This window comes from Olea europaea, unplaced genomic scaffold (genome assembly GCF_002742605.1).
Source record: "Olea europaea var. sylvestris unplaced genomic scaffold, O_europaea_v1 scaffold1735, whole genome shotgun sequence".
NCBI lineage: Eukaryota > Viridiplantae > Streptophyta > Magnoliopsida > Lamiales > Oleaceae > Olea > Olea europaea.
The window spans coordinates 135,354-148,858 of NW_019235059.1; the positions used below are offsets into that span (position 1 = coordinate 135,354).

General features: G+C 35.3%; 1 protein-coding gene across 2 annotated transcripts; it reads right to left on the bottom strand.

Annotated features, from left to right (window-relative positions):
- Nucleotides 1-1,265: 1,265 nt before the first annotated feature.
- On the bottom strand, nt 1,266-10,191 carry LOC111377858 (DNA repair protein recA homolog 3, mitochondrial-like). 2 transcript variants are annotated; one of them, XM_023000993.1, is made up of 8 exons: nt 10,006-10,191; nt 9,483-9,549; nt 8,398-8,615; nt 7,689-7,776; nt 5,970-6,142; nt 5,719-5,865; nt 2,320-2,454; nt 1,266-2,005 (listed from the first exon to the last, which is right to left on the bottom strand). In XM_023000993.1, exons 1-8 carry the CDS (start codon nt 10,063-10,065, stop codon nt 1,622-1,624), a joined length of 1,272 nt encoding a protein of 423 aa, XP_022856761.1. In that variant the 5' UTR covers nt 10,066-10,191; the 3' UTR covers nt 1,266-1,621. The 2 variants fall into 2 exon arrangements, with proteins under 2 accessions (XP_022856761.1, XP_022856762.1); XM_023000994.1 differs by having other exon boundaries at nt 9,492-9,549; nt 10,006-10,189.
- Nucleotides 10,192-13,505: the final 3,314 nt, after the last annotated feature.

Genomic DNA, 13,505 nt, shown 5'->3' on the forward strand with positions numbered 1-13,505 from the left:
AATAGCAACATCCAGAATGCCTATACGAACTCAATTCATTATTTCAAGACCTCCGTCAAGCTCGAGAAAACCTTTGCAAGCCTCTGATACCTTTTGGGAGCCATACGTCCCATAGAAACTGAGGACTACTTGCTCCTTTTTAAAGGTTAAAAATCAAATTGCTACTTGAACAGTAGATTCATACCCAGTGATACAGTTTTCTCCCTAATAAATGGAGAATCCTCAGATAATCAGAATACAATTTTCACACACACACACACATTATGTGAATTGAAAAGAATCAACAAAAATAAATAAATTAAGAAATGGCACCTCAATATTTTCATCTTTGAAGGTCTATATTCAGACCAATGAAGACATCTTTTAGTGTGGGAAGAAAAGTTAAAATAGACTTGGGAAAAGACGATCCGCCCACCATTTAGTAGAAGATTAACAAAACATTTGTTTATCATTCGAGATCAACATAGTTGAAATTAGTGTCTCATTTGGTTACACCACGATTTTGAAGAATAAAAAGAAACTAAAATCAACTATTATCTCCCATGACCGTTCAATATTGCGCTCCAAACGTACTTACTCCGCATTTCCGTTCTAGAAAAGCTTGTGGATCCCACATCTAGAAGATGAAGAACTTTCCGTTTGCCATCAACGGTCATCTCAATTTGTACCTAATACAATTCAACAATGGAACAGGAAAATGCAAATAGTAGGCCATGCCCCAGCTGGAAGAAGCAGGTTAAGATTTGACATCATTGATCACTCTACAGACTACAAAATTTGCAGATGAATCTACTTATAAGCAGCTTTTCTGAAAAATGGCAAACTTAACTCAAAATGAATACAGAGAACATAAATGGTAGATTATAGTCAAAAAAATATAAGCACATTTCCTCACATATAATCAAAACAAAGACGAAACAGCCCCCCGGGGCACATCCAAGTTGGCAAAGGACGGGCATTGCGGGGCTCGCAACCCCAGCGTGGGGAGTTCGATTCTTGGTTGAAGCAGCTAAATTATGTAATAACCATTCTTGATTGGAGCAGCTTGGTGATGTAATAATCATGGAGGAAGGCTCCCTTGGGGCCAGGAGTATAAAGGATACACGGACCCTGATCAACTTGGGCATATACCGCGATTTACCTCCACTAGTCACTGAGGGGCCGGGGGCTAGGGGTCCAGGATTTAGTCCGGCGAAGCTGGGACACCTGGGTTATCCCAAAAAAAAAAAAAAAAAAAAAAAAAAAAAAACAAAGACGAAACAAAATGAAAAATTGCTGCATGAATAAAAAATTTAATTAAAGAGGTGCAATTTTTTCATTGGTACCCGAGAGACGACGAAAAACTGGCATTGGCAACAGATATCGAAACATAAGAAAATAGCTCAGCCATTAATGTTCCTCTGGACCCGTACAATTTCATCAACATGACCCTAAATACGCAGCATATTTAACTTACAAGGCTATAGTCTCAAAATACAGACACCCACTACAACAGAAGAGAGGCCGTGCTATCATATACGCCAACTGATACAGTACATGCTATCCGCACGTACAGCAATGCCAAATCTCACAAAGCACAGTAAGTAGCCTTCATGGTGAATAAAACAGCATAAATTTATATCTATGCCTCAACAGCAGTAACTTCATCGGTACTGTCAGACACACCCACCTCCTCAACGGAGTCTCCACCATTAGCCACTCCATTGGACATTTTTCCTTCTGGTTTCTCATCAATAAGCTTCTCTCTAAGCTTCATCACAAGTTCTTCTTGTACACTTGTATTTTCAGACAGGTATCTTTTGAGAGCATCCTTGCCGTGAAAACTCTGATCATTCATATGATAAAATGAGCCAGCCTTCCTGATCAACTTGTATTTGCATCCCAATTCTATGATCTCCACCACCCTACAAATCCCCTTCCCAAATTCAATCTCAAATTCAACAGTTTTAAATGGAGGAGCATGTTTGCTTTTTACAATCTTCACGAGAACTTGGCTTCCTATGGTCTGTAAAACAAAGGAGATTGCCATAAACTAAACTTCATCCGAAGTGCCATTCTTCCAAGAGAGGATATTAATACACATTTATACTTCCAAGTGAACCTTTTAGGAAAGCATGAAAAATATCAAAGACAATCAACATAAAATAAAGTGATCTTCTGACAAATTATATCCGAACAAACCACCAAACCAAGGTGTAATGGTGAAGGATGCATTTAAAGAAGTCAGGTCTAGTACAGGACGTGTCAATTAATTAATCATATTTCATTCAAGCAAATCACATTCCACAAATCCATAGCGTGCGCAAAAGAGATTCATACCTCTTCTCCCTTCTTAACTAGCCCTATTCTCTTAATATTCAGGCGTACAGAAGCATAAAATTTCAAGGCATTACCACCACAAGTAACTTCAACAGGGCCACCAAATCCTCCAAATGTGGATAATTTTGCTCTCACCTGAAAATAAACGTGGTTTATCAGGGAAGTTTCCGTTTCATAAATTTAAAAAAATTACATTTTTCAAGAGAAATGAAGAAAAGAGCTTTGCTCCTTGGAGGTTTTGTACCTCAAGCTAATTTGTAGTCTAACGAACCTCTTAATTCACATCATAGGCTGGTACTGAGAAGTGCATATATGTATGCACTTGTAGAATTGGACATTATCATCCTCCAAACTAGAGTTGATATCAGAAATTGTTTGGAGGGAAACAGTGAGTAGAAATTAAAAGAGTTTGACTTCTCCATTCTCAGTCTTGACGGAAATTTGGAAGGCGAGGAAAATGCCTGGAAAGTGAAATTCTTCACTTGATTTCCACTTACAGCAACTGAACAATGCCTATTTATTGGTTTAAATAACAGTTAAATAGAAGGTTTTTCCTTCAACAAGGGATGATAGCTCAGTCTTGAACATTTCATCCAACTTATGCTATGTCCTACCAAACATACCCAGCATCTTAATCAGAAAGGAAACCAAGAAAAACCATAATCAGAAGAAAGTGATAAATTTCATCTCAGAGTACCGGCAAAAATAAGGGTAACCAATGATAAATGTTGAAAGCATTTTAGCTCTCTAGATTTGAATAACAGAGATTATTTTGCAATTGGCTTGAATGAGAAAATTATGTAGAAAGGCCTTAGTGGCATCCAAACAACAATCAAGCATAGACTGCTAGCAAGTTTACATAAGTCTAGAAAACAAGGACATATCCATAGAGTTTGTGCACTGACGAATGCCCCCAAATATAAGAATTGCAGACAAAAATGGAAGATGTAGGGTATGGCTGAATTTGTGCACTGAGAAATGCCCCCATATATAATTGCAAACAAAAATGATGTAGGGCATGGCTGAGCATTTTTACTTCTCTTATTTTCGTCCTACAGAACACCCACTTCATAATATAAATTCTCTGGACCATTTCAAATCAAATCCAGATTTATAACTTAGCCCCCGTTTAGGCTCCATTTTAATTTAATGCATTTTTGCTTTCCTCATTTTCAACCAAACATTCTTCAATAAAATAACATCACACGTAAACTCAAATCTTTTCCTTACTTTTTAACCAAATATTCTCCAAATATTACTATTCCAAATACATTTTTTTTTCAAAACTTCATTAAAATGAAGCCCAAACAAGGGCTTAACCTTGTGGGGCTGATAGTGAAACATCAAGTTGGGGTCTATACAAGCAAAAACTTCCGAGGAGTGGTTGAAAGATAGAATTATAAATCAAGAATATTAGGCACCTTATATGACCATTAGCTTGCCCTATTTTCCAAACACTGTTTGGAGTGAGATGAAAAGAAAAGAAAATGAGGAATACCACTTGCTCACCTTCCAAAATGGAGAAGAAAACAAGTCAAAATGTGTATATATTCTTCCAATTGGCCACAGAAACATCTTGTTAAATTTTCTTTTACTTTAATCTAAACTTAACCAGTAAAATAATTAACTCCACTTGGTTCTATTGCATTTCAATTTACTTTTCCCCTGAAATAATGAAATATAAAATGCATATTCTACCTGACTAATAAAAAACGAGAGACAGCCCTAACCCCAAAATGACTTCAAAGATGTTGCTGATACAGAATTATCATCTTTTGTCAAATCAACATAGTGTGTACTTCAAAATGAATGACCATTGGTTTCGAAGGTTCTTGAAGAACATTAGAGATTTTTCAAGGCATCACTGAGCAATGTTTATATATTACATGTCTTACCTTATTCTCTCGTTATGGCTTCCATTGGTTTATACGACATTTCAAGTTCTATTTTGTAGAGTATTGGGGGCAAGAGGAATTTAACTTGGGCCCTGATGAGGTTCCATCCCAAGTACTATCGTGCTTAGCTCTAAAGAAGAATTTTTTTATTAGCTCTGATGGCTTAGATGGCTTTGCTGAGTCGCAAGGGGATAGTGCCTAGGAATTCTGGATTTGCCCCCAAGTGTGTCTTCTTCTGTGGGTATGTTCTTTTGGATTGATTTGGGAGTTTTTTCTGCATATACGGTGTTAGTGTGTAAGCTGCATTAGGCGAGACACATAGCATGGTTATCTTGCATTGGTTTGCACATTTTTCTGGATTACATATCTTATTTTTGTAATTTCATTGAACATACATAAGTTTCACAATTCATTAGTTGTTAGGATTTGCCAGTTTCTACCTGCACGGTGGTTTCACATACCTAGGCAGTTTCTCAGTTGCATTTACCAAATTGCTTTGTTGCTGCATGCTTGTTATCTGGATCGCAGTTGTTTTGTTCCTTTTTTATGTCTAGATCTTGTGGTCCCATCCAGTAATTAGATCTCATCTGCCAGATTGCAATGGATGTAGTACACCTAAGTTCATATATTTGGTAAAGGTTCTACATAACGGGAGTGGTACTCTTTAAGTTTAGAATTTGCAAGTTCTCGATGTGTCCTCCTTTTGTAGTTGTTGAGATAAGGCAGGTATGTCCATCTCCCTTGTTTATGATTTTTGTCAACCAATAGACGATGAAATGAATCTAGTACTCTCAAGTTTACAAATTCAGTAAAGGTCCTATGTAATGGGATAAGTACTCCAAAATTTATAATTTTCACAAATTCTCTATTTCTCCTCCTTTTATAGCAATGAAGATAAGGATGGTATATCCCCTTCCATCATGTACCAATTTTCAATCAATAGACACGGTAAGGGGTCAATGCCAAGCCCCTACCAAGTTTGATGCAGGTACTAGATCAGGATTCTAGTCGTATTAATTTGAAGGTATTCTCAGCAAAATAGCCAAGTACGCATATATGATATACCTAAGAGGATATAAGTAGCTTTGGATGGGTAAATTGATGTTGAACCCTTAATTAAATATTATTGGTAATTTCTATCCAGTAGATAAACATCAACCCCACCCCCACACAACAACAAAAAAAAAAAAAAATCAAAACAAATTCTTCCCCCTCAACTCTGCCATAAAAGGCTCCTAGAACAAGGAAAGATTTTAAACTAAAAAGAGAAGAACTAGACATATGTCAAAAAAGAATAGTAGAAGGGACATAGAAAATTCGATTTGGAGACCAAACTACATACTGAATTTGCAAACACCAACACTAAAATGATGAATGTGATGCAGTTCACCAGGTTCAAAAATATAAAGTATTTTGGGTGCTGCAATAAACAGAGACAGAAATCAAGAGGGCTTGTAAGTGTGCCTAAAGATAACTGACTATGATAAAGGTTTGTGTTTCATGCCTGATTTGTAAAGATTAATATTGTCTGTGATTGAGATAAAGAGTGGCTCAATTTGCGTAATGCCTGGCTCAACAGTCTAGCTTGCATGGCCATGTGCGCATCTCCCATTTCACCATCAAGTTCACCCTTGGGGACCAGGGCAGCTACCTGCCAGCCAATGCAACCGTGCAATAATAACTATATGGCAAGAAAAATGTAATCCATTTACCCAGCCATGACATCGTATGGAGAAACCATAACATCATACTTACACTATCCACAACAACAACATCGATTGAACCACTTCTGATTAGAGTATCCACGAGGCTAAGAGCTTGCTCACCACAATCTGGTTGTGAAATAAGCAAATTTGAAGTATTCACTCCTACAGCTTCAGCTAGGGATGGATCAAGAGCATGCTCAGCATCAATGAAAACACAGTAACCTATGAAAGGGCAACAGGAAACAGAAGTTAATGCATGTGCATGAGATGTGCTATGATCTCAAGCTTGAGAGCAATTGAAAGATATATGGAATTCATGTCATCTATACAGTGTTTTCCGCTGTCGATTATTCCTTTGGTGTTATGTCCTTTACCATAATGATATACAGACTCATTCACACTGACTACCATCTTTGACAGACTACAAGCTACTTTGTTTTATCGAGTCCAGTATCAAGATGTGGGCTAGTTCATCAAGAGAGGCGTAGTATCTGATATATATCGGTGGACTCATAGTATCATACAACCAAAATTGCATATTATGCTTTTGGGATTTAAGTGGACCTCCTCGGGCCACCTACATGTAGGTTGCGTGAGGGTCTCTTCCCACTCATCAGTCGTAAGACTAAAACATTCCTCCATTTGTCAAGAGGGCCAAGAGACTTTGTCATCCTCACTTACCCTCTCTTATCTCAGTTCCATACTTGAATATCCGCATTCTAAATACCAAATTAGGAGCCCCTGAATTGTATTCACACCTGGATGAAGTTTTGATTTTCCATTGGAGAAAGAAAGAACTAGTTGTTACTTGCTACAGCTCCTTCTTAAAGGACAATTTAGAGCTAGAACAGGAAAGATAATGCAATTTTTGGGTAAAGAAAAATTTTGAAATGAGACCGCACTCCCTAAATAAACTTTAGTGCTTTCACCCCTATTTGAGTTAAGATGTGATCAATTCCAAGGCCTAGCTACAGATAGAAATCTGGCTTTAGGACTCTTGCCACAATTTCCATGCCTCTTTCCACTTTCATAATGAAACTGCTAAGGAATAGAGATTGACGAGATGCCCATCTAGGTGAGTATATTGAATGGAACTGATTCTTTTAATCCATAGAGGCTCACATAGGGATTACTCGTGCACGAATTTCAAGTTCACCGTGATTAGTAAGTTTTAATGAGAACAGAATAAAGATAGAATCAATATAATCATTGTAAAAAGAAAATATTTTTTATGTGAAAGTGAAATGTAATTAGAAAGCTCCAAGGGCACCATATTCTAGGAGCCCAAACTATGTGATTGAATAAATCCTACAATGCCATACAGAATTGAAAGAGCTCATTGCAACTTTGGTATATAGTTGTGAATGGAACCAACATGTCTAAAAACGAATTTCAGGTGTAACGAAAATTAATATGTGATATAGTATGCATCAGACACCTATGCTGGAAAATGATAAATGCGCTGACCCCTGTGTCAATTATATCTTCTAAATAATCAATGAAGACAGCACATGTAATTTATGGGAATGTTGACTAAAAGCACAAATTTGAAATCACACAAAAGGAAACCCATATATAATCACTCGAGCAAATTCTTTCACTGAACTGTCAACTAAAGTATGCTTTGACACATAAAGAAGAAATGAATCTATATATTGCCAGATTGGTGAAAACCATAGGCTACAAAAAATGATTAAAGAATAAACATTTTCTACCTAGCCACTATAAGACTTACAAAAGTTCAATGAGGTAAAATGGTTTTACTAACCTCCTTGTTTCTGTGCCTCAGCAATCACATGCAAAGCAAGAGTTGTTTTTCCAGATGCTTCTGGACCATATATCTCAACTACTCGTCCCTAAAGAAATTAATGACATTATACAAATATATAGTAATATAGACCAGTAAAGTAAATAACAACTATCGTGGATTTCTCTATATACGACAAAGACATGCATTCGTGTAATCCAACCTAAAAAGGTTATAATAATAAACTAATTACATGTGCAGCTGAGAAACAATAATAAAAAGGAGAAAATGTCATTAGCTAGCAGAATCCTAATCTACCAAATAACAAATTTGTTTATTCATGTACTCCTTCGATGATGGAAACTATCATCCCTAAGCACTTCCACAATGTGAAAAGTCATTAGCAAAAAAAAAAAAAACTGTACCATTAGATGATATTTATCTCACACGAGATATGCAGTGTGAAGGAAACTCTAAGAATGACAAGTATGCAATCAGAAAACCAAATTCCAAAAACATCAACAACTACAACAATGGCAAAGGGTTCGATGAAAGAATCTCTGATACTTTAAATTACTATTCCAAACATTACAATGATATATTCTCCAAATCTTCCTCATACAAAGACGAACAAATTCTGCCGTCGAATAAAATATGTATGGAAAAATACATGTAGGAAATGGGAGCATGAAGACCAAAATATCTAATGCTTTGAAACACTGTAAGATACCTTTGGAAGTCCTCCTACTCCTAGTGCAATATCCAAAGCAAAAGATCCAGTAGATACCACAGGAACATGCCTTGAAGTGACTGACCTACCAAGCCACATGATGGATCCTTTTCCATGTGATGAGGTAATCTGGTCAAGTGCTAGCTTGAGCGCTAAATCTTTTTCTGATATATTCTCTTCACCAGAGTCACTTGTATCTGACTTTGATTTCCTTTTACCTTCGGACACACAGAAATGCTGGATATTAATTTGTAATGTTGCATTCAAAAGTAAAAACCAAGAAAGAATTAAGGAAAGCACCAAAGAGCTTCTCAGACATGATATTACAGAAACTCTTGGAAACAGATCACTCATGATACAAAATGAAAATAATGCATGCATAACTTTAAAAGAACAATGACTAAGACACTACGGCAATCATTCAAGCCCTTGGCAAGAGAGGAAATGATCCGATAATGGAAATTGGCGCCAAAGAGTTGAAATCAATCTTCTCCAAGATTGAGACATCTAAAATAAAAAATAAATAAATAAAATAAATCATATCTTTGTGAGCTCTTTCTATATGAAATTGCATGTACACAAGTAGATAATAATACAATACTAATCAAAAATGTGATTCAGCAAATGAAAATGCAACAATGTCACCTATCCAACTAGCATAGGATAATATTAACCAATATTGTTGAGAAAAAAACACTATGACAGATGAAATCAATGCCTAGGAACTGCTTCAATAGGCAGGTGACGTGGAGAATCTGATCACGTAATTGCCCACAGAATGCTTGTACATCAAAGCATTTTCCAAAATATAAATAGGTACCAATACTTGTGTGTTTAGTTTACACGAAGATGTCCCACTCAAAACGGACAGTAAGAAATACAAATCGAATCATTTTTCACTGAAGCGTTTCTATGAGATATAAATGATCTAAACACACTTTCAGAACATATATATACACTTCATTTTCCTTTTTTTTTGAATAAAGTGAGGAATAAACACGAAATTCTTGTATAGACCATCACTTTCAAGCAAGTAAAAGAGATCCCAATAAATGCAGTATATATATATATATATATATAGAAACCTTCTGCACCTTTGGTCGCAAAGTAGCATAATTGAGTGGTTGTTTTTGACATTCCCTGCCTAGATTCCTGAGGACATAAGAACGTTTTTAAACCACGTTAGAAAATTGAATTATTCAACAGTCATTCATATTAACAAAGTTAAGAAAAAAATTTAAACTTCAAGTGGTTTGTAAACCCCAATACAAAACCCAACCCTAACAACACACATCCCCCCGTAAAAACTAAAAATAAATAAAATGATATTCAAATTCCAGGAAAAAATCAGTTGGCGTTTCTTCAAACTCCCGTTTCACATGTGAAGTCCAAAAAAAATAAATAAATAAATAAATAATAAATAAAATAAAATAAATGGAACCCCACTACAAGTTTTTATCCAGCAACGCTTAATACCTAAACGTTTTTAAAATATTAACAAAAAAAGGAATAGTTTTGAATTTTTTTTTCATTTTCTTTACATTTAAAAATGAAGAGCAACTGACAGAAACAGAGAAACAAAACAAATAGCTGCAAGAAGAGAAAAACCTGTAACCGAGGAAACAAAGAGCGCCTGAGAGAAGCCGCATTCCGAAGAAACCTCGACATTTTTAAACCAAAAAAAATAAAAAATAAAACCACTGTCCCCCCAACTGTAACTATGGGCGTCTGAGAAAATAAAGATTTTCGATCTAGGATCAATTGATGTTAGGGATAATTTATATTGGAATCCATCGAACTGAAACTGAACTGTAAGTGTAAGTGGAGGGAAACTAAAGTAGGCTGCTCTCGTCGTTGTGTTTCAATTTGCTAGTTTTAAGTTTTGAATTCATTTTAGTGCTTTGAGCGACTGTTTTTTGAAATTATTGAAAATACGTTCTTTTTATCATTTTGAAAAACTATTTCTCAAATAGAATCATTTTTCATATTTTCAATTTTTTCAAGTTATGTACTGAAAACACCCAAAACGACAAAAATATCGTTTTGTTTTTTTTCACGGTTTTTTTTTTCAAAAAGGGAAAGAGAACGCATTTTCACCGTTTTAAAAAATTGAAAACTGAAAACGGCACGAAAACAGTAAAGAGAACGCAGGGTTTAAGCGTTTTTGCTTCATTTTTGAGCTTCTCTTTTTGCGGGAATTTGTGATGAATTATGGGTATAATTGAGAAATACAATAATAATAGACCCTGTTTGGTTCTTATTATTTTTTCATTAAAATGAAAAATATGGTCGTTATTCATCACATCAAGTCACCAAATTTGAATTTCTATCTTTTGTGTGGGTCCAATAACGACTATATTTTTCATTCTCATTCTTCCAAAAATAAGAAACAAACGGAGGCTAGAGTTTGTTTCAGATTTGACAGGATCCAGGGACAAAAAGATGAAGCGAAGACGGCCATGGTTCACCAAGTATTTTTGATCAAATTTGTTACAATTTGGCATAACATCTGCATTGATACAAAACATGATGAATATCGCCCAGTTATACATGCGAGTGAGGTCTGTGTGGTTGAATGCCCACTTTTTGAACACCTTTGTATGGTAGCTCGTTTTAACAAATGAAATGACGCTGGTTGATGGTAAAAAAAATATACATATATTTGGCACTTCTTGGTCAATTTTGAAATTTAAATAGATTAACGACGTAATATTATTAGAATTTGTTATTGGTGATGCATAGAAATTTCTTAGTTCGTTTCTCATTCCTCACTCCTCAGTCCTTTATTTAGGTCATTAGATTCGAGCTTGGCATCTTAGTCATGCCAAGTTATGTATTCGACTTAGGTAAGTATGTATCACCTTGAAGTGAATTTGATGGCAATGAATTATCATGATACATAGGGCTTAGCCTTAGGTCATCATAACTTCCTCTAGATTGGTAGGATTAGACTGTGTTTTTTTTATCATGTCATGATGATGTTTTCATATAACGTTTCATATAATCTAACTTCAACCTTTATCAAAGGGCATTAAGTTGACTTTTTGAACTATTATTTATGATTTCTCGACAAAAATGTTCTTTTGATCAAATCAAGATGAACCCTCAACTAATTCGACGTGGATTTCAGATCAATAAAAATGCTAAAATAATACATTACAAGTTGCCATTATTTTTGGAATAATATTAAGTTAAAATCAATAATTAATTTTAACCATGTATTTCAAGAAATTCATAATTTTTCAACCATATGTTTCATCAAATTTTACTAAAATTTGATTTTAAATCCCACCAAACAAGAGTTAAATAAGAAAGTACAATCTTTATTGCAGTAGGTGCAGCTCGTGTGTTAATGGTGTCCACGGTGGTGGTAATGGTGGAGGTGGAGAAGAAAGATTAATTTTTAAAAATTTTATTTTTTTAATTGTTATAATTATGACTAGTTAGCAATTTGTTAAAATTTTGGGATCAATGATGAAATTAATATTTTATTTTTTATTTAAAGAGGAGGTAAATTTTTTAATAGTTGCATCAAAATGTTAAGTAAATTGAGACAACCAAATGCATTTTTCCTACTGAATTCATAAGAGGTAACAAGCATGAAACTTTTGCTTTGCTAGAAGAGCACAAGGAGTCGATGTAACAGCAAATCAGGTTACAAACATATGAAAAATGGCACATCAACATAGAAATAAACGAAAATATTTAATGCTAACACAAATTTACTTCTTTTGATCCAAGCTCGACCATAATTTTAGGGAAAAAAATCGATTTCATCACTTGTAATGGGATTGATAACATCATAAGCACGACAAACCCATTACGATGATGTTAAACGCGAGTCCATCTATCGAAACCTTACATGAAAACTGCGATGTTTAAACTCATATAAAATCATCGAAAAGAAGATAGCAAAGAGAGTATACTAGACTCAATACCAAAACACTAGTATACTTTGCTTCAACAGGCATCAGAATCCAACAAGCAGCATGAAAACCTAAGGACATCATTTCTATCACTGCCTGATCAATTCCTCTTGAGCAAGGAATCGAAAAAGAAAAAAACTCCCAAGGAATAAATATGAAATAGAAAAAAATAAATTACTAAAAGACTATTTTAATACATTATCCGAAACACATCGAAGCTGATCGTTCAACCCACTACATGTCACCGGACAACTGACGACTACCAATCCGAGGTTTTGGTGACCAAAAAGAGCTATTGTTTTTTATCAGTAAATGTAAATTATATTAATCAAAATCATATACAAATACGTTGGGCAATCCCGGGAAACCAAATCAAAGTCAAGTACTTATACAAGTATACCGGGCATTCCCAGGCAAAACAAAATACAATGAGGAAGAACAATCAAAACAATCTAGAGACCCATAGCTAAGGACTCAAATCGAATCTAAGCATTTAGATACAAAGAAAACGTAACTTTGTATACATGTGTTTTGATCCGTCGAACAATAGTATCAACATGTGGAGTAAGGCCATCAAAAATCTTTACGTTTAGCTTTGCTATGCCAAGATGTGTCCCGACTTTCCCTTTTTATCCATTTCATTGTATTGTGAAGAGTAGACATGGACCTCCGAAGACCTACCCATGCAGGGATTATATCCCAAACTGAATGGCTGAAAGGGTAAGTGAAAAACAGGTGCCCAATATATTCATCCATACTCTCAAAAAGGCTGCACCTTCGATCAATCTGTCCTTAGTTAGCAGTTTAGACTTAGCTGCTAACCACATAATAAAGACATGTTTCGGTGTCACATATGCATTCTAAACACAGTCGGCCATATTACCTTTGTTCCTCTCGACCTGAAGTAGTCATATGGCTGAGAAAATGCTGAATCTATCAACATTATTCCAGCTCATAGTTTATCAACAGCAGCTTGAATATTGGGTTCAGTATTGATAATGCAGTGTTAGGCAATTTTGTTGTTAAACGACCTCCCCGGACGATGATGTAACCTCGGTTGTTTAATATCAATCGGCCTCGACCTAATGATTGATTAGTACATCGACACAATTAACGAGACAACACAATCCACTTTGTTATGGACCGTTCGAAGTAACCTATTTTATAGTGTTGCTCACGGTT

Bases quoted from the DNA above. Each gene is read 5' to 3' on its own strand.
- LOC111377858 (XM_023000993.1), bottom strand. From the start codon at position 10,065: ATGTCGAGGTTTCTTCGGAATGCGGCTTCTCTCAGGCGCTCTTTGTTT. The intron at 5,866-5,969 runs GTAAGTATGATG...ATTGGCTGGCAG, and splicing joins ATGTTGTTGTTGTGGATAGT to GTAGCTGCCCTGGTCCCCAA. The intron at 2,006-2,319 runs GTATGAATCTCT...TTTGTTTTACAG, and splicing joins TAGTTAAGAAGGGAGAAGAG to ACCATAGGAAGCCAAGTTCT.